At 38.8% G+C, this 23,155-nt stretch overlaps 2 protein-coding genes across 2 annotated transcripts; both read right to left on the bottom strand.

The window, feature by feature from the left end:
- Window positions 1–71: 71 nt before the first annotated feature.
- Window positions 72–12,460, bottom strand: pyroxd1 (pyridine nucleotide-disulphide oxidoreductase domain 1). The gene is made up of 13 exons (XM_034673667.1): window positions 12,085–12,460; window positions 11,878–11,958; window positions 11,529–11,648; window positions 10,997–11,125; window positions 9,521–9,594; window positions 9,151–9,347; window positions 8,969–9,066; window positions 8,000–8,102; window positions 7,784–7,899; window positions 6,946–7,068; window positions 3,022–3,159; window positions 1,220–1,309; window positions 72–302 (listed from the first exon to the last, which is right to left on the bottom strand). Exons 1-13 carry the CDS (start codon window positions 12,160–12,162, stop codon window positions 144–146), a joined length of 1,506 nt encoding a protein of 501 aa, XP_034529558.1. The 5' UTR covers window positions 12,163–12,460; the 3' UTR covers window positions 72–143.
- Window positions 12,461–16,994: 4,534 nt separating this feature from the next.
- Window positions 16,995–20,969, bottom strand: LOC117805084 (calcitonin gene-related peptide 2). The gene is made up of 4 exons (XM_034673666.1): window positions 20,203–20,969; window positions 18,186–18,281; window positions 17,610–17,750; window positions 16,995–17,499 (listed from the first exon to the last, which is right to left on the bottom strand). Exons 1-4 carry the CDS (start codon window positions 20,217–20,219, stop codon window positions 17,325–17,327), a joined length of 429 nt encoding a protein of 142 aa, XP_034529557.1. The 5' UTR covers window positions 20,220–20,969; the 3' UTR covers window positions 16,995–17,324.
- Window positions 20,970–23,155: the final 2,186 nt, after the last annotated feature.

Genomic DNA, 23,155 nt, shown 5'->3' with positions numbered 1-23,155 from the left:
AAGATGGTCCTTCAGTTCAAAAGGTTTTTCATTGGTCTAAATCTGACAACATACCACCAGATACTACCAAATTGTACATAATAGTCCTTTAATTTATTTTTCAGCGTAGTTTTTTTGTGAATTTTGCTCCACAAACAAGGCGCTCAATCAAAATAGTCCTCTATATCAATATCAGGGTTGAGCAGCTCCTCTCCGTACGGGGTCAGATCCATCTGGTTGAGGATCAGGTTCTCAAAGGTCTCCTCCAAGTCAGTTTCCCCGATCAGCACTGCTCCGACCATCCTACCTCCACTGAGAACGACCTGTAACAGGAACACGAGGTTAAACTAGGTAACAATCATAGACTGTAAAAAATATGGACGTAGTATCCGTGACGTCACCCATCTGTTTCTGAAGAACTGTTTTGAGACCAATCGGCAGCGGAAGCCATATTGCTTCTGTCGAGCCAGTGTGACGTAAAGAGGCGGGCTTTGAGCCTCCTAGCCAACAGCTACAGTGTTCTTGCAGGCAGCTGTGCCTCTCATTGGAAGACTAGTAATCTCAATATCTTCCAAATTGCCGAATTAGAAAAAAATTCACCCCCCTCACAGTGAGAGGACATTGAGAAATTAGCTATTCAGACTACACTCATCTTTTGTACCAGACTGTAAACATGTTTATTAATGCTGCAAAGATCGTCTTTTTCCCATTCATGTGTATGTGACTTCCGGTACTTCCGGAGCCAGCCTCAAGTGGATCCTCTATTAACTGCAGCTTTTAACACTTCCGCATTGACTCATAATTTTAGACCGGAGGTTGCCGCTTGGTAACAATGCACATACAACGTGACACTCTCTCTATGGGTGGATGAAATTCTGATAATGACGTGAGAACAGATCTTCAAATGCCTGCCCTTCAGATCAATTAACTTGAACTAGTTACCAGCTGATTCTGTTTTACTCCTGGCTCGTTAAGAGCAAAGGTTCTTAACACAGAGAGAAACAGTAGCTCCTTTCTGGCAGCTACATCAAACCAAACGGCAAAAATGTCTAAGAGCAACTAAACAACTCAAGCTTTGATATCATTAAATAAACTGAATTTGTGCATAAAATAACAAATCCTTGTTTTATTAAGTGAATAATTAAAAGTTTTTGAATAAGCAGCACGTAAATTAGTGTTAAAACAACTGATGCATGAACACATAAGAGTAATAGCTTTGCATTTTTCTCTTCATGATCACCTTGACATATTCGTGGCCTTTGGTACAGCGTACAAGCAGCTCCTGGTCGGGCCCCAGGCCCTGCCCATTAAACTTTCCCAGCAGCACCACCTGTGGAATGAGCCGCAGACAGGGAGACGTTTAAATGCAAATTGTGATTTTGCCTGAAGGCAGTTAAGAAGAGTAAATGCTGTAAAGTGGCCTTGAAGGGTCTTGAAAGTCATGGTAATGGCCACAATATTCATGATAGGCAAGGCAAGGCAGCTTTATTTGTATAGCGCATTTCATACACGAGGGCAACTCAATGTGCTTTACATTAAAACATTAAAAGCATTGGAAACATTCAAACAAGCATAAAAGAACACAATTAAAATGACAAATATAATTAAACAGAAAAGAAAAGGAAAATTAGAAATATGCTAAAAATTACATTAAAATTTTAATTTAAAGTGGGTTAAAATAATCTAAGATAGGAAGGCAGTGGTAAATAAAAAAGTGTTAGTCTTGGATTTAAAGAGGTGAGAGTTGGAGCAGACCTGCAGCTTTCAGGGAGTGTGTTCCAGATATGTGGGGTTTAATGACTAAATGCTGCATCACCATATTTCGTTCTGACTCTAGGAACTGAAAGCAGACCAGTACCTGATGACCTCAGAGGTCGAGGTGGTTCATACAGTAGTAGCAGATCAGCAATGTATTTTGGGCCTAAACCATTCAGTGGTGTTGCCAGAACATCGCTAAGGCCAGACATAGTGCTGATCTTGGAAACCTCCAAGCAGGTCATTCTCTTGGAACTCACAGTGCCTTGGGAGGACCGCATTGAGGAGGCCAATGAGAGGAAGAGGGCAAAGTACACCGAGCTGGTGGAACAATGCTGAAGCAACGGGTGGCGAGCAAGGTGCGAGCCCATTGAGGTGGGATGCAGAGGGTTTGTGGGCCAGTCCCTATGCAGGGCCTACAATATGCTCGGCATCACAGGGAGCAGTAGGCAAAGGGCCATCAAGTCGGCCACAGAGGCAGCAGAAGTTGCTTCAAGGTGGCTGTGGATCTGGAGAGGAGACCCGTGGGTGGGGTAGAGCTACCTGGACACAAGCCGGGGCTTGATCAACCCCGGCTGGGTCGCCTGGTTGAGGGTGTCTGATTGTTGAGAGACCCGAAACACCCAATGACCCCAGGTTACATCACTGATGTTGTGTCCAGGTGCATCACAAGTTGATGTATTTCACAAGTGCTTTATAAACCATCAGCAGGATTTTAAAGTCTATTCTCTGACAGACAGGAAGCCAGTGTAGAGATCTAAGAACTGGAGTGATGTGGTCTACTGTTCTGGTCCTTGTTAGGACTCGAGCAGCAGCATTCTGTATGAGCTGCAGCCGTCTGATGGACTTTTTAGGGAGTCCTGTAAAGACCCCGTTACAGTAGTCTAGTCTGCTAAAGATAAATGCATGGAGGAGTTTTTCTGCATCCTGCTGAGACATAAGTCCTTTAATCCTTGATATATTCTTAAGGTGATAGTAGGCGGACTTTGTAATTGTCTTAATGTGGCTGCTGAAATGAAGGTCTGAGTCTAAGACTACACCAAGGGTTCTGGCTTGGTTTGAACATTTCATCGTTGCAGATTGGAGCTGAGCAGTAACCTTTAACCTTTCTTCCTCCAAAAACAATCATTTCAGTTTTTTCTTTGTTTAACTGAAGAAAGTTCTGTCTCGTCCAGTCATTGATTTGTTCAATGCATTTACTCAGTGTTTGTATGGGAGGTATAGGTCATTGACAAAGCTGTTATTAATAAAGTCACTTACCTAACCATCCAATTATATGTCATTTACCTTGTAGTTGAAGAATTTGGTGATGTGTGAGAAGAGTTCAAAGCAGAAGTCCAGTTCTATCGGCTCTGACAGAACATGAGCGGCCATGCAGCGGCCGGCGTACCAGCCCATCTGACGGGCCTGTGTCCACAAACGCATCTGTACACAACATGCAGTTAAATCAACTCGTTATTAAGTAGAAAAATACACACATTCGATTTTTTTGTGGAATTGCAACAATTAATTTTTTTCTTATTGACATGATTCAGGACAAACTGACCAATGAAGTAAAGTGGTGACATAATATCCATCACAAACTTTTTACAGGCCAAAGTCAGATATGGAACAAGACATTTTGTCAAAAGCGGTCTAGGATTAGGCTTCAAACTTTCCTTTTTGATAAAGCTTATAGTTAGAGCTGGCTCAGGCTTGGACCAGCTCTTAGTTATGCTGCTATAAGATTAGATTGCCAGGGGAGCTGACACACTGAGATCCTATCTCACCACCCCAATCACTTACTTTAATTATCCCTGTCCCATTAAAGTTACTAACCATAGACCTTTCTGGAGTTCCTGAGCTCCCTTGGCTTCCTCTGAGTCGCTGCCATAGACGTCCTGCTGCTGTGGACATTCCAGACTCAAGCGGCAACAGCTACTACTCGTCTCATCACTATCATCTCTCTCTCTCTTATTCTCCTCTATCCCTCTTTCCAACCCCAACTCAGTCACGGCAGATGGCCGTCTAACATGAGTCTGGTTCTGCTCGAGGTTTCTGCCTGTTAAAGGAAGTTTTTCCTTGCTGCTGTAACTTGCTAAATACTGCAAGGTGCAATGCTCATGGTGGATTAAGATAAGATAAGATCAAGTCCTTTACAGAGGATCCTTCAGTTCCAAGGGTTTTTCATTGGTTTAAATCTGACAACTTACCACCGGATACTACCAAATTGTACATAATAATAATAATGGTCCTTTCATTTATTTTTTCATGATCTTTCTTGTGAATTTTCACTGCTCAACAGGCTGTTGCAATGCTGAAAATTCAAGTTTGTAAGTGAAATGTGTAGTTTATGGACTTGCTGCTATTTCCTCACTGAAACCTCTAGACGCAGTTTATAATTCAGCCCTCTGATTCATCACTGGTGATAGCTATGATACTCACCATGTCAGTTGTATGATAAAGTTGGTTGATCCTCTCTTACAGAGAGACGTGATAAACATTGTTTTTTGTTCATTTACAAAGGCCCTCATTGGTGGAGAGAAACAAGAGTATGAAGGGCTAGCATGCAGAAAGATACATTTTCATTCATGAAAAGCTGTTAATATCTACAGAACTTGTTCATTTGCTTCGTTTTTTAGCCACATCCCACTTAATCACCCAGCGGTTCTGCTGGATTCCTGCTGGATTCCTGCAGGAGTTCAGATCTGGTTGAAGACCTGTTTTTAGGTTAGCTTTTGTTCACTTCTCATTCCTGCTGAGTTAGAAGAAACCTTTTCATACTTTTTGCTCTAATCATATTCCCTTTGAGTGTTTAATGCATCTAATTTCCCGTCAGAAAACATCCTGCAGTTTGACTACTGGTAATGTGAGGTTAGGAAGCTCCTTTTTTTTTTTTCATTCATCTGGGGATGAATAAAGGAGTATCTTATCTTACATTAATATGATGCTGGATTGGAACTCCATTCCCTTTCCAACTTGTTTAAATGACTGTAGAACACTAAAGGTGCACAGAGTCTACTTTGAATTTGGAAAATCTGCCATTTCCTTTAGTGCTCCTGATTCTTGGAATAACCTCCAACACTCTTTAAAGATCAACAGTCTTCAAAACCATGATCACAAAACACTGTGCATCATTCTGCAGCTGTTTTAATTGGTGTCTTTGCTTTATCGTGCGTTTTATGGGATTTCCTCCATTTTTATTATTGCTTTATCATTTGTGCAGCTTCCTCTGTTTTTACCTTGCACTTTGTATTTTTTTGTGTAATTGTGTTTGACTTGTGTTTCACTGGACGTCACTGTAAATGAGGGCAACCACAGGGAATTTTCAGGTTTAAATAAATGTTATATAAATACAAATCTGACTCACTTTCCAAAATAAAGGCTATCGATAACATTATTAGATTAGGTATAAGTAAATTGTATTTATTTTTATTTTGTTTTTGTATTTTAGTACGTTTTGTCTTGTATTTTGCTTAATTTCCTTCTGTGATTCATTTTATATATGTGTGTGCATGTATGTATATCATTATTTTCACTATCTCTATTATTATATTTGTTATTATTTTGCTGTTATCTACTCATGTAATTGGTTATTTATCCTTTTTTACTCTTGGTTTGTTGGCCAGTCTCCTAGGGGGGTGGGGTGGGTGGGTTGCAAATGTTTTGCATAATGTATAACTTGTAATTGATTGAAAAAATCCAATAAAAACATTTGAAATAGATTAGGTATAAGTGTTTCAGTGTGTATTTTATGACAGATGAAAATATTAGATGAGGTGGCTTTAGTCATTTAGATTTTGAAGGATTGAATTTAAGTAAAGTGAGTTTTGGACTGTGTGTTTTTACTGATAAGACAGGGCTTTTCTTTCACAGAGTCATTTCCACCTGACATCTTCACACCACTCGTAGGTATTCTGACAAGAGAGAAACATGTTGTAGTTGTTAGGCAACAAACAGGCTAAACAAGTCTGACAACAATAAATCACTTAACTGTCTCCAGGCTGTACAGAACTCTGCTGCCAAGGTTTTAACTGGAACCAGAAAACACAACCCTGTTATAGCATCTTTACACTGGCGCCCTGTATGTTTTAGAATAGATTTTGAGATTTTACTGATTTCTTTTAAAGCTCTCCACAGACTTTCTCCAAGCTACATATTACACATCTTAATTCAGTACAAGCCGACACAGACATTGAGATCCTCAGGCAGACGTCTAATGTGCATTCCTGATTTTACTTGAACTTGATTATATTTGATTTGATTTTAACTGTTTTAAATATAAATTAAAATGATTTTATTCCTTTAGAGTTCTTTTAAAGGAGTTTTATGTATTTTAGAATATGTTTGATTTCTTTATCTTGCCTTGCGGAAGTGCTAAAGACTTCAGTTCATCAAGCGTCCACTTGAGGTTGGCTGCAGAAACACCGGAAACCACATACATTCAAAGAAGACGATCTTTACAGCAGAAATAAACATGTTTACAGCCTGGTTCAAAAAACAGTTTAGGTCTGAGTAGATCATTTCTCTATCAGCACACACTGTGGGGGGGGGGGGGGGGGGGGGGGGGGGGTATTTTCATAACTCTGTATTTATGAAGATATTAAAGCTTCTGTGAGGAACTTTTGGTTTGTATAGATTCTGGCGCCCCCTTGTGGACAACATGATACCTCTTATCTCTTATCCTGTACATGCAAAATTTTAATCTTCAGACAATAACCTCATCCTGTTCTGTTTAACATACAAATGTATCACACGGTGTGATTATTTGCCATGAAAATAGACATAACAGGGTGTTTCTAAAGCGAGATGTCAATCATCTGATCTGACACCTACCCCCTCAGAGCGGTGTCAGGCATTAAGAATGACAACAGAGAAGCTATCAGTGTTGTTGTGGATGGTCTTGTTTGCTTTAGAGGGTCATAAAGAGGCATCAGTATCAGTTTCAGTCTGTTTCTCAACCACTTAAAAACTCCTCATAGTGCCTTTAAACTTACAAGTTTTGCCCAAATAAGGACACAGCTGACTTGATGGCCTCTTTACCTCACACTAGCTCAGACAAAGATTGGTTTTGTTTAGCATTTCCAATATGGCACCCGCTGACGATTGGCTGGAACAGATGGGTGACGTCACAGATACTACGTCCGTTTTGCATACAGTCTATGTTTGTAACCCAGTTTTTGAAAAGTTCTCTGTAAACAAAATGATTGTAATGATTATTATTATCATTACCTGCTGCCACAGTGGACTATGTTCCCAGCATGCAGTGCACACATCCCCTGCAGCATAAATATCTGGCTCTGATGTCATCATTTGGTCGTCTACTTGCAGGCCTCCATCATCTGCAACTGCAAACTACATGTAAAAAAACAAGAGAAGAAGTGTTTTATTAAGAGCAAATGTGTCAGGAATAGTTATTTCTAACAAATGGACATAAAAATGAAAACTCAAAGTACAAAGCAAACTCTTAATTCACTCAAATATTTACACTGATTTTGATGAGGTTAGTACTGGATATCTGAGTAAATGGTAAATGGACTTGGTAAATGGACTTGTACTTATATAGCGCTTTTCTAGTCTTTCTGACCACTCAAATCGCTTTTACACTACTCGTCACGTTCACCCATTCATACCCATTCACTCACTGATGGTAGAGGCTGCTATGTAGTGTGGGACCATCAGTGTTAGCTGATCTCATTCGTTCACATTCACACACCTCTGAACAACAGAGGGAGCAATTCGGGGTTCAGTGTCTTGCTCAAGGACACTTCGGCATGTGACTGCAGGAGCTGGGATTGAACCGCCAACCTTCCAATTGTTAGACAACCGACTCTACCCACTGAGCCACAGCCGCCCACCGAGTGACAAAGATCACCTGCCCTCTACTGACATCCGAAGGCATTGACCCCCAACTGCAGAGAGCTAAACAGGATTTTCTATTGTACTACTCATTATTAGTGCACTCTAAGAGTTCAAGCTTCTTCAAGCTTGTTTGTGAAACTGCAATGACCAATGCATCTGTCTGTCTGGAAGACTGATTCTATTCTATTCTTAGTTCTTATCTACTTACATTGTTGCCATGAAGAAACGGCTCCGTGTTTGGTACAACACCGGTGGCACTGACAACAAAATCACACCCAAATGTTTTGCCATTAGTCAACTGGATGTAAACTGGCCAGGATCCTCCTGAGAGGAGACAAAAGCACGATCTGTTAGAGGTTGTAGAGGAACAAAGAAAGCGTTTAAGATTGAATGGAGTTCAAATCCAAGTGAATCTACTCCTCACTGTTCTCAGGACTGAGTGTTTGCTGTTGGGAATCAAGCAGCTCCTCGGATGTGAAGATCCTATCTACCTCACACTGGTATTCCAGAGAAACTCTGCGGGACGCCTGAGAAAATATCAGAGGGGCGAGGAGACACAGGAGAAGAGGAGAAGGATATAACAACAAATGGTCATGACTGATACAGAATTACAAGCAGTATCACCCATGCTGACTTCATCTAAGGATATGAAAAGAGAGGTTCAGTCAATCAATCAATCAATTAATATTTGTATAGCGCCAAATCCCAACAAATGTTATCTCAATTGTTTTTACAAACATAGGAGGTCTAGACCACGCTAAGTTCTATTATTAACAAAGACCCAACACGGAGACAGGGTACAATCCAGTCTCCTCTTACTAACAGGACTCAGTCTGATCTCATCTTAATCCATTATGAGCATTACACCTCGCAGTATTTAGCTAGTTACCGCAGCAAGGAAAAACTTCCTTTAACAGGCAGAAACCTCCAGCAGAACCAGACTCATGTTAGACCCATATCTGCTTTGACCAAGTTGGGCTGGAAAATAAACCTTGAGGATCCCAGTGTGTCAGTGCGCCAGTTCCCCCGGCAGTCTAAGCACTATAGCAGCATAACTAAGAGCTGGTCCAAGCCTGATCCAGCTCTAACTATAAGCTTTATCAAAAAGGAAAGTTTGAAGCCTACTCTTAAAAGTAGAGAGGGTGTCTGCCTCCCGGACCCTGAATGGTAGATGATTCCAAAGGAGAGGGGCCTGATAACTGAAGGTTCTACCTCCCATACTACTTTCAGAGACTTTAGGTACGACCAGCAGGCCTGCATGTTGGGAGTGTAGTGTTCTAGAGGGGTAATAGGGCACTATGAGCTCTTTAAGATATGAAGGTGTCTGATCATTAAGAGCTTTGTAGGTCAGAAGAAGGAAGGTACAGTACCAAAGACGCACACATTATCTTACCTGCTCTGCTCCTCTCAGAACTATTCCTTCATGCCAGTCCGGGCCAAGAGCACTTCCAGACTCTGTAGCTGTAGAACCATGACCTTTTGAATTTCTTTCTAAAAAAAATAAGATTATAATGATGTTGGGAAAGATTTTGCCGCAAGATTAAAGCAAACTTTTGGACGGTCTACAATGATCACCTGCTGTGAAAGTTTGGGCCTCTCCAGGTGCTGGTTCCTCTGTGGTGTAGCGAGTTCTCTTACAGGGAACAGCTCTGTCTGGTTTGTCAGCCTCCAGGGACGGTATCAGGAACTGTGCTGCCCCAGCATCAAAGAACGTGTTTCCAATGGCTTTGTCCTTCACAGCCCAGATCACCTCACAGCCTTCCACTTCAAACCTAGACGGGAGATGTTCAAGAAGAGTGAATGACCATGACAATCACTGAAAAAAGGGGACGTTTTATGAATGACTATTATATAAAATTGTGTAACAAAAATCAGAAAACAATTACATATTTCACAGATAAGTGACATATTTTTAAGATCAAGTGTTTCCATTTGGGTTTCTTACACTAATTCCAAGGCAATCCCTCCATTACCAACCACAACAATCCTCTTTGCTTTGGATAACCGCATCTGGAACTCCTGAAACAAAATGCAAAGAGGACTGTTAAAAATCCACAATGGAGTATTATGGCCACACAGAATGAGGAAAAAAAATTGAGATTTGGTGAATTAAGTCGTAATATCGCAAGAATAAATTCACACATAAGAAAAGAAGTCAGCATGTTAGTCTAAGGTGAGTCTGTATGCTATTATGAAGGGGGAATATCAGGAAATGAGCCAGCTACCTGCATTAAAATGAAAACCAGGGGCTTTTTGTGAAGTAATACATGTCCTAAGCTATTAAGTATAACTCTATGGTAAAACTTCACAAGATAATCCTATGTGGTTATGTTAGAGCGGGCTGCTGGCTGCCCTTCTGATATCCTCCTATATGTCATTTAACATGGAAATTAATCAAAGCCTGTAATTGCAACTTCTGATCAAATTACAACTCTATTCAGATAAATACATCAATCAATCAATCTATCTATCAATCAATCAATCTTTATTTGTATCATGCCAAATCACAACCAATGTTATTCCATGAGACCCAACCCAAGACACTGACAGGACTCGATCTGATCTCATCTTAATCCACTATGAGCATTGCACCTCACAGTAGTTAGCTAGTTACAGCAGCAAGGAAAAACTTCCTTTAACAGGCAGAAACCTCCAGCAGAACCAGACTCATGTTAGACAGCCATCTGCTTTGGCCAAGTTGGGGTTGGAAAGAGGGATAGAGGAGAATAAGAGAGAGAGAGAGCAATGACAGTGATGAGATGGAAAACATGACTTTCCCTCACTTAATTTGCAGCTTATTTTCATGTAAAGTTATAACTTCTTCTTGTAAGTTATTTGATTTTTTTTCTTTTTAAAATTACAACTATATTCCATTATCATTACAACTTACATATAATCCTCTATCATCTATCTTGTCAACTAATGTGTTTTTTGATTACTACTATGACATATTAATGCAATGTATATTCTAAAGTGAGAAAAAACATATACACTCTGCTATAGCTTTTCATTTTTCAAACACAAGATACATCGAGAAGCTTCTATTGTTAAAATTAAAGTGGATGCACTTATATTTGTTCTCTTCAAATAACTGGCAGATGACTGTCTAACATGAGTCTGGTCCTGCTGGAGGTTTCTGCCTGTTAAAGGAAGTTTTTCCTTGCTGCTCTAGCAAGCTAAATACTACAAGACGCAATGCTCATGGTGGATTCAGATGATATAAGAGTCCTGTCTGTAAGAGGGGACTGGATCTTATCCTGTCTTGATGTTGGGTCTCTGTTCATAATTTGACATAGAGTGGTCTAGACCTGCTCTGTTTGTAAAAGAGTCTTGAGATAAGGTTTGTTGTGATTTGGCACAATACAAATAAAGATTGATTGATTTATGAATAATGGAAACATCCAGGGTCATGGGGTCGTACCTGGGCACTGTCTGTGTCTCGTATACCCAGCACATAAGGGTTATCCTGGGCGAGGAGCTTGGGTCTGCCCCCGCTGCAGAGACACAGCTTTTCGTAACCAAAAATCCGTCCATCTACAGTTTCCACTGACTGAGAGAAGAAAGAAAACAGGACACATTCATTAATTTGACACTGATTTGTAAGTGTGTGTTTTGACGTTTAATCTGTCCTTGGACCACATGCTGCAACCTTTTCTCCACAAGGTGGCAGTAGTAGACAAATAATCACCAGATTAACTGTTACATGATGCAAGACATGACAGAACTGTACAGCACTTGCAACATTATTAGGGGTGGAAAACTGATGTGTGGTTCTGTTATTAATGTGTGTTTGTATATGTTTTTTCTAGGAGTTGATTTACTTCCCCTCTTTCCCGCAGTACAAATATAAAGAACAGCACACCACAGACAATTCTTTGAGGAAGTCCTCCTACAGCTTCTGCTTATGACAGTATTTTCTTTCAGTTTTTTACTCTCTGAAAATTTCTGCTTACATGTGATTTTGTGTTTAGTGATTTAACAGCAGAATGGATGATGGTCAGGTTGGGAAATTTCTCTTCCAAAACGCTGGACGGTCTCTCTTCAACATCAAACTCTTCTAGTGTCTTGGATACCTTGCCAAGGGAAATACAGGGGGGAACAATAGTGTAGCATTATTAGCAGAGTCATCATGAGTTAACAAAAGAGGGCAAATGAACAATAATAACACGTTTTCATAAAATATGTATTTTCAGTGGTGAAAGAAATGAATACATGAGATCATACATTTCTTAAAATGAAGCAGGGAATAAACCCTCCAGGTCAATGTATGAAAGTCTCCCCCAGCATTACCATCATCCTAACCTGTTTATAATTGGTCACTGCCTTGATATGGGAACCTGCTGTAATCAAAGCCACATCAGCTGATGGAATCTGGGATGACAGCTGTCAATGAAGATGAAGATTTCAGTTAAATGGGAACATAACATGCAAAACATTAGAGCCTCTGTGTCAAACGTTATGTTTATAATCTGATGTAATATTGCTCTATCAGATAATCGATTATTTCACCTGTTCAACGCATGTTACACCCGCGATGCCACCACCCACGATTAGAAACCTAAATGTCCTCTCTTTTTTAGCTGCCATTCCTCATATGATATTCTACTAACTGCAAAATAGCCAGTTGTGTCCAGCTATTACTAGCTGTCTTGCGTTCTTGGCCACGCGGACATGGTTAAACAGTCAAAATTAAGATATATGTATATCCTCTCTCGACGTAAACGCGCTGACAAAGATGTCAGACCCAAACAGTTACTTCTCAGGGTGTTAAGTTGCTCTAAGAAAGCTCTTTTAGTTGCTAGTTTACCAAAAGCCTATTTCGCACAAGAAAACAGAGCACTGAAGCAACTTCCGTGTTTACATGGAACTACGGCAAGCCGCAGGTAACGTTAAAAAGCGCACGCACCAGAGAAATGGTCGCTCTCTGATTCAATCTTGATGCGACATCACTTTTATATCTACAAATAATATCTCTTCAACTTGCCATGTCATATTAATGCATTATCCCCACAGTGTGCTCACGTGGCGTTATCTTTGTCGATACGTTTAGTTGTTTCGCACATCATCTTCAGTCAGAAACAGTGGCGTACACAGGCTTTAATTCACTGGAGGGGCATCCGAAGGGTGCATTCAATCCAATGGATAAGAACCCAAAGGGCACATTTTAACAATGAATTGACTGTAAAGCCTCTGGAGTGTATATTTCCACATTAAGTTCAATAGAAGTGCATCCAGATGGCGCTTTTTTTACGTTTCGTACATTGGAGGGGCATCTAGAGTGCACTTTTTCTACGTTTTGTACTTTAGAGGGGCATCGAGAGGACACTTTTTCATTCGTTATCCACTTAAAAGGCACCTTAGAAGGCAATTTTTAATGTTTATTTACTGCAGTGGAATCCAAGTGGGAGCTTAAGCACAATAAATGTCTTTTGAACATGAGGGCACCAGGGGGGGCGATTCCAAGACACAACACAATAAGCATTTCATCTCAACGATGATTTTAAAGTACAAACGAAGCACGGGCCAAGCAGGTAGTATACATAAAGGATATGAAATTATTTATTTCATCATAGACCTATGTAAGTGAGGGCTCATGCAATGAAGACATATTCAGATTGCATACAACAGGACAATATATTTTCATGTTGCACGGTCAAAAACATAGGTAGGCCTATATCCAATGAGATGGTGTCCTATAATAATAAGAAGCTATTTTTTCACGACCGTATTGATAGCGAACAATTAGGCTACATCCTATTTTACTGCTTATAAACAGTAGACATCTAGACATTAGAAGAAGCCCAACTATTCCTTTTTTTTGGCACGATAATTCATCATTACATAATGATTCTAATCAAATCAGAGTGAGTCTAATCGATTAAACCCATTCAGTGATAGTTTAATGCATTCCTTTTTATAGAAATTTTGCATTTGCATATGTTGTACATATTTTGTCCGAGTAAAACTGACAATGAGTATTAGAACTTCAGTTTGTTTTTATTATTTATGTGTTACAGGTCATTTAGGATTTTTGTAGCAGTGCAACCCTTATGTTTATATTTGGATCCCAATTGTATCTTCAGTGTCAGAGATTAATGTGGTCACAGGGCCATGAATCAGATCTATATTCCATCATAGCATTAATCAGCTTTTATTACTGCAGGGATAAAACACTCACCACCACATAACAGCTGAAATACTGTACCTTTTGTGATTGTACATGAAGGCTTGGGCATATCTTGACATGAACCCTGTTAAGATAATAGGATAATGGCAGATTTGTTTTTTGATTCATCAGCAAAAGCAGGTACTTGTTCTATTTTTGAAAAACCTTTTATGCCTGTGTTGGCCTTGTTTGGATGTATTGATGGTGGGCCTGAGATGAGCCGGTCACTGATAATCAAACAGGGTTAATGCTGTGCGTCATACTTCCCCTCTTAATCCTCATTACATTTCCCTGAATAACCCCATCACCATTTTACCATATAGAATACAGTACTGTGATCACAATTCTGTCATACTGATGAATTGGAACATATTGTTTTTGTTTATTAAGTAGACACAGAATATTAAAAGATGTATTTTTTTATTGACACAAAATGTATCCCCCTGGCTTTAGGGATGTTTTTAGGGCCCTCGAGTGGGGTTGTTCTATTATTGAAATCATACTGCATCTGAAAATAATGAAACAGTATTTTCTTTGCCTTAAGGCCAATCAATGCAAGAAAACACCAAAAACATGTCTGACATAATGCATCAATTAGACCCAGCAATACACATAACCAGTAATTTTGAAATATGTAGAGGTATCCCTTCCTTGAGATTTTGGAACAACAATGAGTTAAACTGATCATGTTAATTGCACCATTTGTTAAAGCTCCAGTGAGGAGTTTTGAGCTTCTTATGAAACAGACAGAATGAAATTCAAACTGATGCCCCAACATGACTTAAAAAAACAAATAAAGCCACCAGGAAGAAGCTGGATTATTCCTTTATGGTTCATTTTGATGCCTGTAGTAGCTGCCAGGGTGGTAGGTGTCACAGGAAGTGGTAACACTATCCTACCAAAACATCCTGTTTTACAGTCTGAGTCAAAGAGTCAGATTTTCAAGGTGAACACTTGACATACACATGTACTGGACGAGACCATCAGCGATAAAGCCTGGTATTTTGTCCACAGGGGGCGCCAAAATCAACCTTACCTAAAGGTTCCTTGCAGGAGCTTTAAGGATAACTTTTAATTAGATAAAAGGACATAATGTGCGCATGTTTATTTTAGTTAACCTTTATTTAACCAGATACAAGACCCATTGAGATCAAGACCTCTTTCACAAGGGTGACCTGGCCAAGAGAGGCAGCAACATGTATGCATGTTTGTTGCATATTTAAGTTGGGTAATTTCACTGAAGTATCTGTAAACATTAACATGAACTTTTCTTTAACTACACTTTTTGAAAATGTAATCATTGAGACTGAAGTCATTAAAAATAACAATTTTGCAACAGAGACTTATCGCTAAAATCTAAATCAATAGAACTCTAAAAGTAGAGTTTTTACCCAATATTAAAACAGAATAAAAAGACTACTGATGCCTCTATCTGACCTACAACTGTAAACAAGACCATTAGCAAGAACATTTGCTTAAAGAGTACTACTCATGCATGTACAGGACAGGATTGGCAAAACATTAGGGACTAACGCATTGTACATAGAGGTCACCAACATGGATCCAAAATGAAAGCTCTTAACAGTAACTTTAATTATAGATGTAGCAGTAAAAGTAATCAAGTGAATTGTTTACATTTGTCATGCATAATGGCCTGTCAAATAATGACATGAAATCTTCTATAAAATAAGAGTGTCAGTTTGTATCTTGCTTATAAATGAAACTGAATTAGAAAATGTTGTAGTTGTGAGAGAACAAGTCTTTTTACAAGTTTTTACAGGCAATAGATTTGAAATGTTCTAGTTCCACTGCCACAGCAGCGATAATGAGAGCTTATCTTAAAATCTGGGACCAGCGAAACAGGTCTGTTCAAATAGAACAAAATCAATGACTAAATAACGCATCATCCCACCACGGAGCAAGACTGAACCCTTCAGGTGCTCCTTTGTGTCCACCGCCACCACACTGTTTAAGGGAGATGGAGACCACAGACTGTTACCTTGCTGCCCCCCCCCCAACCCCCTCCTTCTGGACAGATTCATACCATCCCTGCATTGTCTGTCACACTCCATTGTCTCATCCTGTACTCTCTGGCTGACGGTATATTATAATGCATATTACATTATATCATATAATTATTATTATTATTATTATTATTATTATTATTATTATTATTATTATTATTATACTTTGTTGTATTACATATTTTATTATTAATGGTTATTGCAACTGATCATGGTACTATTATATAGTACTTTCATACTGTTCTCTTTATCTTCATACAGTCACATTGTATACCCATATATATACGTATATATATATATATATTTATTTAACATATTGCTTACTATCTGTCATAACCAGAACCTAATCACACCATGTCAACCTCTCACTAGGGAATAATATTTGCCTACTGCCTGTAATTATAACTGTTTACACAATGTGTAACATTTGTATGTACTTTAAATTTGTATTTTTATCTTTAAGTATCTATTTATTTTTCTCTATTTGTGCTTGTGTCTGTGTTGCTGCAACAACAGAATTTCCCCCCTGGGACCAATAAAGTATTATCTTATCTTATCTTGTCTTAAAACCTCAAAAATCTCTCTAGATAAACACACTGAATGTAATGTATTTAATCTGATTAAACACTGAATTTAAAAAAATGGCAGCTTGCTGTATTGAGGGAGGTAAGAGGGTCATTCCCAAATTGTTTATTGGTTGGAACCACTGACTTCCTGGTTTAAATCCAGTTTCCAGCTACTATCCCAAACACAGCTAGCTTAAATGCTATGACAACATGATAGCATCAAATTTAAAATATCTAACCAGATTTTCCAAAACGTTGCAGAAAGAAAACATGACAGTTGGTGTTGGATTTGATGCAAAAAAATTAAAAACATAACGTTTGTATTTGGTAATTTCAAGCTAACAGTGTGTTGACTACAATGAAGGCTTCCATTTTCTCAGACAATGACTTGTGAAAATTAGCATTAAGGTGGTAATGCATTCTTTAGCCTACAGAAACGTCAGCATTAAATTAATGTAGTAACTGCTGTAGTTTGAGTGAGACATGGAGAAGCAAGTTGGGAGCTGGTTAACGGAGTTTAATACATTTGATTGTTTTAATAAACATGTCATGTTGGCGCAGCAGCTTATAAAATGCTACCAGCCCATAGCTTCTGCATGCAGTTGTCTTGATTAGGAATAATGTTGCTTAAAACACATTAAGATTTTTGTAAATATATTTACATATTTTTATTATCAAAAATCCACAGACATTTCTTTCATATGACTGTACATCTGTTGTCTTTTATGTTTTATTTGCTATTTTCATTCACTTATTTTTATTCACGTGCCATAAATGCAGCATTAACAAATCCACAGCACACACAAAGCCAGAAAAAAAGTCATACATTGACAAATTAAAGGCACTGTTTCTTTAAATGTATAAAATGAAAATACTGGTCTTCATTGTTTCCCTCTGTGTCATCTTTTCCAACACCATCTCATAATTATTGTTACACAAGATGTTATTATATCATCAGAGCAGGGAGTGTTGGTGGAGCTTCCCAGCTTGGGACTAGAGGGACAGGTATCTCGGAGGCTGCATCAGGTCCCTCTTGCCGTAGGTGGCAGATCCTACGTTAGTCGGTGCATAGACAGTACCAATAGTGTTACTGGAGCGGACCAGGAAGTCTGCTAGCCTTTGGGTGACGCAGGTGGCTGTGTTGCACTTCCTCTTCTCTAGGTGATGACTGGCAGGAAAAGAGAAAGCACAGAAACTGAGGGATGCACTGACATCACAATAACACTCATGGACGGATGTTTTTCATTCGATAAAGCTGTTTTCTGCAAATCCAGTTACCCATTCATAGCTGTGAGCCCTCTTTGCAGCCGTGTCCCTACAAGGTCAAGGAATGGGTTGGAAATGAGCCCAGCAGCGAGCCAGCCATCACTGTCCGGAAAAGCACTTTCCTGCTCGCTGGATGAGCTGGGACTGAAGTACCTGAATCACAGAGGGGAGAGGACCAAACACTAGTTAATGATACCTTCTTCAAAATCTACTGGTTCTAAGAGGGAGTAGAAAGAGTGGCCACTTAGTGCCCAATGAGTTGCACAGTGGAACACTTTCCCCACAGATAGGCACAATTGGCTTCCACCTCAGGAGTTATCAGGGCCCTGCTGCTCCTCACTCAGAACATTTCAGCTCCTCTTATCCCACAATTTCTGTGATATTCAGCTACTTGTGTGCTGACCGCAGGTTAAACTCCTATATTGGTTTCCTGCCACTTGAGACTGGAGTCGTTTCAGATATCTGATATGATCACTGTATCAGTTTAGATAAAGTCTGCTGACTGCTGCCACTGACTGAAGTCGGCACATAATCTTAAGATGAAATAGATAACTTTACAGGTCATAGCACAGAAACAGACACACTTACCTGTGGCTTGGGGCAGTGGTGACACAGCGCAGCAATACAAGCAGAACGAGGAGAAGCACAGACAGCCGTAGGTGATACATAGTGTAGGGTGAATACCTGGATGAACACAGTGCATACCAAAGAGTTTCTTTAATATTACAGATCTACTGTATGATCCAACATTTTGATTCAGCCTTGAGTTAGTAATTGACATTTTTGAACAAGAATGAACACAGCTAGAATTATACTAGTGCATGAAAACCATTTATTCATCATGTCAGAATTTAATTCACTTTCATTCAGTTCAATACAATGGTGTAAAAAAAAGTGAACAAATGAGACTGTAAAATGTAAGGTAAAAGATTATCAGTATATAATGAGTCATCAGAGAGGTAGCATTCATTTTTAAAAATCTGTTCATCAGCTGAATGATTCTACAACAATTATTCAACAACCAACATATGAAGCACTGTGCAGTTATTTCTGATGTCATACATTTCATTCTGAATCGTAGTGTATCAGTTATGAAAAGAGCTGAGAACAACATTTCTCATTATGTGCAAATGAATCCAAAAACTCCTTTAACATTGTAAGCTAAGAATCCTTTGGCTTTGGTCATAATTCTTTCTCAATGTCTGTGTTGTATGACCAACTGTTAAAAAAAAACAAAGACATTTAATAAACTGGGTCATAAAAAATCAATGCTGACAATTTAGAAACTGTTAAAGAATCCAATAAATGTTACTGGACTGTAACTTATCCTGTCTATTTTATTTATTTAAATATATATACTATTAACTATTAACACTGTTTCATGCCATGTTGATTTTGTTATTTTTTTATTTTTTTATTTACTATTTGCATTGTATCATGTCTTGTTGATTTTATTTTTATTTTGTATTTATTTATTATTTGCATTGTATCATGTCTTGTTGATTTTATTTTTATTTTGTATTTATTTATTATTTGCACTGTATCATGTCTTGTTGATTTTATTCATTTAATTTGTTTTTTTAACTCTGCATTGTAAGGTGACCTTGCATGCTTTTAAAGGCACCTTTAAATAAAATGTATTATCATTATTATTATTCCTATAAATGATTAGAATATAATCTTAATTTCCTTTTTGCATTATTTGTACAATTCCTAAAATCTAGCAATACAAACTTTTTTTTTTCAGATTTTTGTTTTCCTTACTTTTTCAATAGATTGTAAATGGTAAATAGACTATAATGCTTTCTCTAGTCTTCTGACCTCTAAAAGCCCTTTTAATTTCATGTCACATTCGTCCATTCACATCACATTCATACACTGATGACAGAGGCTGCTTGGTAAAGCGCCAATCTGTATTAACTAACCCCATTCACACATTGCTAGCTCAGCCATTGGGGACAGTTTGGGGTTAAGTGTCTTGCCTAAGGACACTTTGGACAGCGGGGATCAATCCCTCAACCCTCCAATAGAGAGACGGCTAACTCTGCCACTGAGCCACAGTCGCCCCTCTCATGCATAGACAAAATTCAACAAATGTTTAGTATTCCTCTCAACATGAATCTATACAGTCAAAACAACACACATTAAGTATAATTATATATTTCCTTTATATATTTCTTACAGTGCTAGCTTTATAAAAGAAGAATTCACACTAATGCTGTTCTATCAGGTAAGACTCTTAAATGTAACAAATGAATGTGACTCTATCCTTTTATGCACACGCTGTAGTGCTTTTTTCAAGCTTCTGTACATCATACTTCTGAGCAAAATATATAATATTAATATTTGTGATGGATTTTGGTGCCTTCTTACATTTTATTAAAATCACATGTTTTTAAATAAATGTATGCAACAAGACATATTATCACTAAAATTAAAAAAAATCCCATCAAGAGGTTGAAATTTAGCACAATGTGCTTCCAACTTGCAAAAAAACACATAGTAAGTCCCTTTATTAAAAGTCATACATTCTTTGAGCACTCCATTTGTAAGACATAAGACCTCTATAAATGCCCTTAAAGCTTAAGAGAAACAGAGTACTTACTGTCTTTGTGTTTGCATGCAGCCAGCAGATCCCAGCCGTCACTGGAGCCGTCCAGGGTTTGTCAGACTGTCACACATACTGACTGCAACAGTTATAGGCTCATCTCTCAATCCACTTGTGACATCAGCTCTGTCCAAATATAGCCTTGCATTTTCAATTACACAGAATGGGGAGGACAAGGGGGGAAGAGGTGTGTATGGGGATGTCTGGGAGGGTCATATGTATGTTGAACACACACCATAAGCTAAACCTCAATTTTTGCTCTTTAACCTTTTCAGGTTAAAAAAAAATTAAAATACATATACACATCTTTGTACGTCACCATCATCATCATCACCATCGTCATCATCGTCATCCTTGATGTGTTGGCATTGACCCACCATAAACCTTCACCAGGGATGGGAAAGCTGTCTTCCTATTTACCTTGAAACAAAGTTTTATATCGCCGAACTCTGGCCCTGCTTCGTCCCTGCGGGCTTCATCAACAATAAATAATAAATGCGTAGACGATATTTCATTTATAATTAATCCTATCTCATTATTTCAGAGGAACATGTCACAAACAATTGAGGAAGAGCTAATTAAGGTGCTGGGGAAGATGAAGAGCAACACTTTAGAAGCACGTGATCTGCAACTCTTATGAGTTTGAGAGACGGTTCACAAAAACAAATCCTTGCAAGCATAGCACAGAGTTTCATTTTTTTCTGCAATCTTAAAGCTACTATGAACAATATTTGTATGTCACCAAAATACCAAATACACATGAGTAATCTGAAAGGTGTTACTGGTAGTGACAAGCCCACAGGGAATTACTGACAGCCTTATTTCTCCTTAGCTCCTTCAGTGATTTCAGAGTCATTCGGCGGAACTAAATGTTTGGCTAGCTAACGGTTGCTGTTGAAGTATCTGATAGTTAATAAGCAACTGATGTAAAACAAGTCAAAGAGAAACCTATGTTGCCCCAGACATTCAAGGAATTTTGGTTGAGACCCCCTTCCAATTTAGTGACATGCATGGACAAGTTTTGTAACCATTAGGCTAGCAGAGCCCAGGAGGGTATAGTAGATAACTAGAGATCAAGATAAGTTTGGGCTTTGCAGTAGGCTATGTCATTGGCTCAAAGACCTATAAAAGGTGCTGGTCAACAGCATTCTGGGAGTCAGCAGATTTGCAGAGCTGTTCTCCCAAGCATTCCGCGGTGCTTGTTCGATACTGGTATTGTTTTCTTGTAATAAACGTATTACTATGCAAGCAAGCCAGTGTCACGAAGATTCCCTCTGCATCTACACATCACGGGCGGTCAAGATAAAACACTGTTATCATGGTAAAATTAAATGACTTATGATAATGATAGGAGTAAAAATTATCTACATATACGTCACTCATCCATTCACTAACTCTATCTTTATTTAATCTGGAGAAATAATTGGGTGCATGTCCTCATTTCCACTGACATTGAGATTACAATTAAAAGCAAAGAGACTGAAAGAGAAAAAAAAACACTCCAAGAGTTAATAATAAATAACAAGAAAATTAATATTAAACTAAGTTGGATTGCTTTTTTGCCTGATTAGATTTGTTGTCAGACCGGCTAGCAGCATCTACCTACTTTAGTGCAAAGTCATGATGTGGCCACAAAACTCCAGATTCATCACTAAATAACTCTGCGATTGTCATGAATTGAATCAGGTCTACTGAACTTTGATTGGTGCATGTTAATTCACAACATGGACTTTTCCAACTGCTAAATAAATGTCACCATCTGATCCAAGACTTGTGTAACGTGAGGGTTCGATATGTGGTGGTTTGATCGGCTTAACCAAGCTGCAACCTCCGTCCATGAGAATTGAAGCCAATGCAGAAAAAAACTGCAGTTCCTCAAGTGTCCACTAGAGGCTGGCTCCAGAGGTACCGGAAACCACATACACAACAATTCCAAAAAAGACAATCTTTACAGCAGAAAGAAAAGAAAGGTACTTTATTGATCCCCAAGGGGGAAATTCAATTTTTTCACTCATGCCATTTTCTGGACATGCTACACATACAGTTTTTTTTGGTATATACATACTAATGCACAGACATGCAGTGAACAGGGAAAGATGTCAGAGTGAGGATACTGCCATCAACCAGCGCACCCAGAGCAGTTGGGGGTTCGGCAGTGCCCAGGCAAGTGAACCAGCACCTCTCCAGCCACCAGTCCACTTGCCAAACTTCTTCCATACTGGGACTCGAACCGGCAACCCTTCGGTTCCCAAGCCAAGTCCCTATGGCCTGAGCTACTGCCGCCCCTACAGCCTGGTACAATCAGCACACACTGTACAGGGGTTGAATTTTTTCATAACACTGCAGTTTCAAAGATATTAAGATTATGAGCTGACTTTACTGACAGGCTGGAACACTGTAGCTGTTGGCGAGGAGGTTCAAAGCCCGCCTCTTAACCTTACAATAGCTGGACAGAACTTAAATTAGGTTCAGCATTTCCAATATGGCTCCCGCCGACAATTGGCTTCAGCAACAGACAGGTGATGTCACGGATACTATGTCCATTTATTATACAGTCTATGGGCAACACATTAACACTTCCTTGTAACTCAGTCACATGTCAGAGAACCAACCAATCAGAGGTTAGGATGACCAAGCTCCAGGTAAACGTAATGAGAACCACAGAAGAACATTCAGCATGTTCTGGTCACAACTACAAAATGCCGAAGAAATTATTCTAACATCATAAATAAACAAAAAGTAACTTTGTAAACTTTTATATAAATTGTTCACTGTATAAATAATATTAATATATTTGAAATTGAACTCAAATGCATAAATTAACTCTAAAAATAAATGGGCTTTGTTGTCAAAGCGTACACATGGTTTATGTTGCCTTCTAGAGAACACATCATACCCATTTTAAACTTGCTTCACTGGCTCCCAGTCCGTTTTAAAATTGACTTTAAAA

Source organism: Notolabrus celidotus, chromosome 21, assembly GCF_009762535.1.
Source record: "Notolabrus celidotus isolate fNotCel1 chromosome 21, fNotCel1.pri, whole genome shotgun sequence".
Taxonomy (NCBI): Eukaryota; Metazoa; Chordata; class Actinopteri; order Labriformes; family Labridae; genus Notolabrus; species Notolabrus celidotus.
Note: the sequence above shows the minus strand (reverse complement) of the source record. Positions and strands in the feature narration are given on the sequence as shown.

What these genes read in the sequence shown, in the direction of transcription:
- LOC117805084 (XM_034673666.1), bottom strand. An exon ending in ACCACTGCCCCAAGCCACAG is followed by an intron (nt 17,751 to 18,185) that starts GTAAGTGTGTCT and finishes TCTGTGATTCAG; the next exon opens with GTACTTCAGTCCCAGCTCAT. An exon ending in GGGCTCACAGCTATGAATGG is followed by an intron (nt 17,500 to 17,609) that starts GTAACTGGATTT and finishes TTTTCCTGCCAG; the next exon opens with TCATCACCTAGAGAAGAGGA.
- pyroxd1 (XM_034673667.1), bottom strand. Translation starts at nt 12,162, where the DNA reads ATGGCAGCTAAAAAAGAGAGGACATTTAGGTTTCTAATCGTGGGTGGT. An exon ending in CACTAAACACAAAATCACAT is followed by an intron (nt 11,126 to 11,528) that starts GTAAGCAGAAAT and finishes TTCTTCTCTCAG; the next exon opens with TCAGTGGAAACTGTAGATGG. An exon ending in GAGACACAGACAGTGCCCAG is followed by an intron (nt 9,595 to 10,996) that starts GTACGACCCCAT and finishes ATTTTGTTTCAG; the next exon opens with GAGTTCCAGATGCGGTTATC.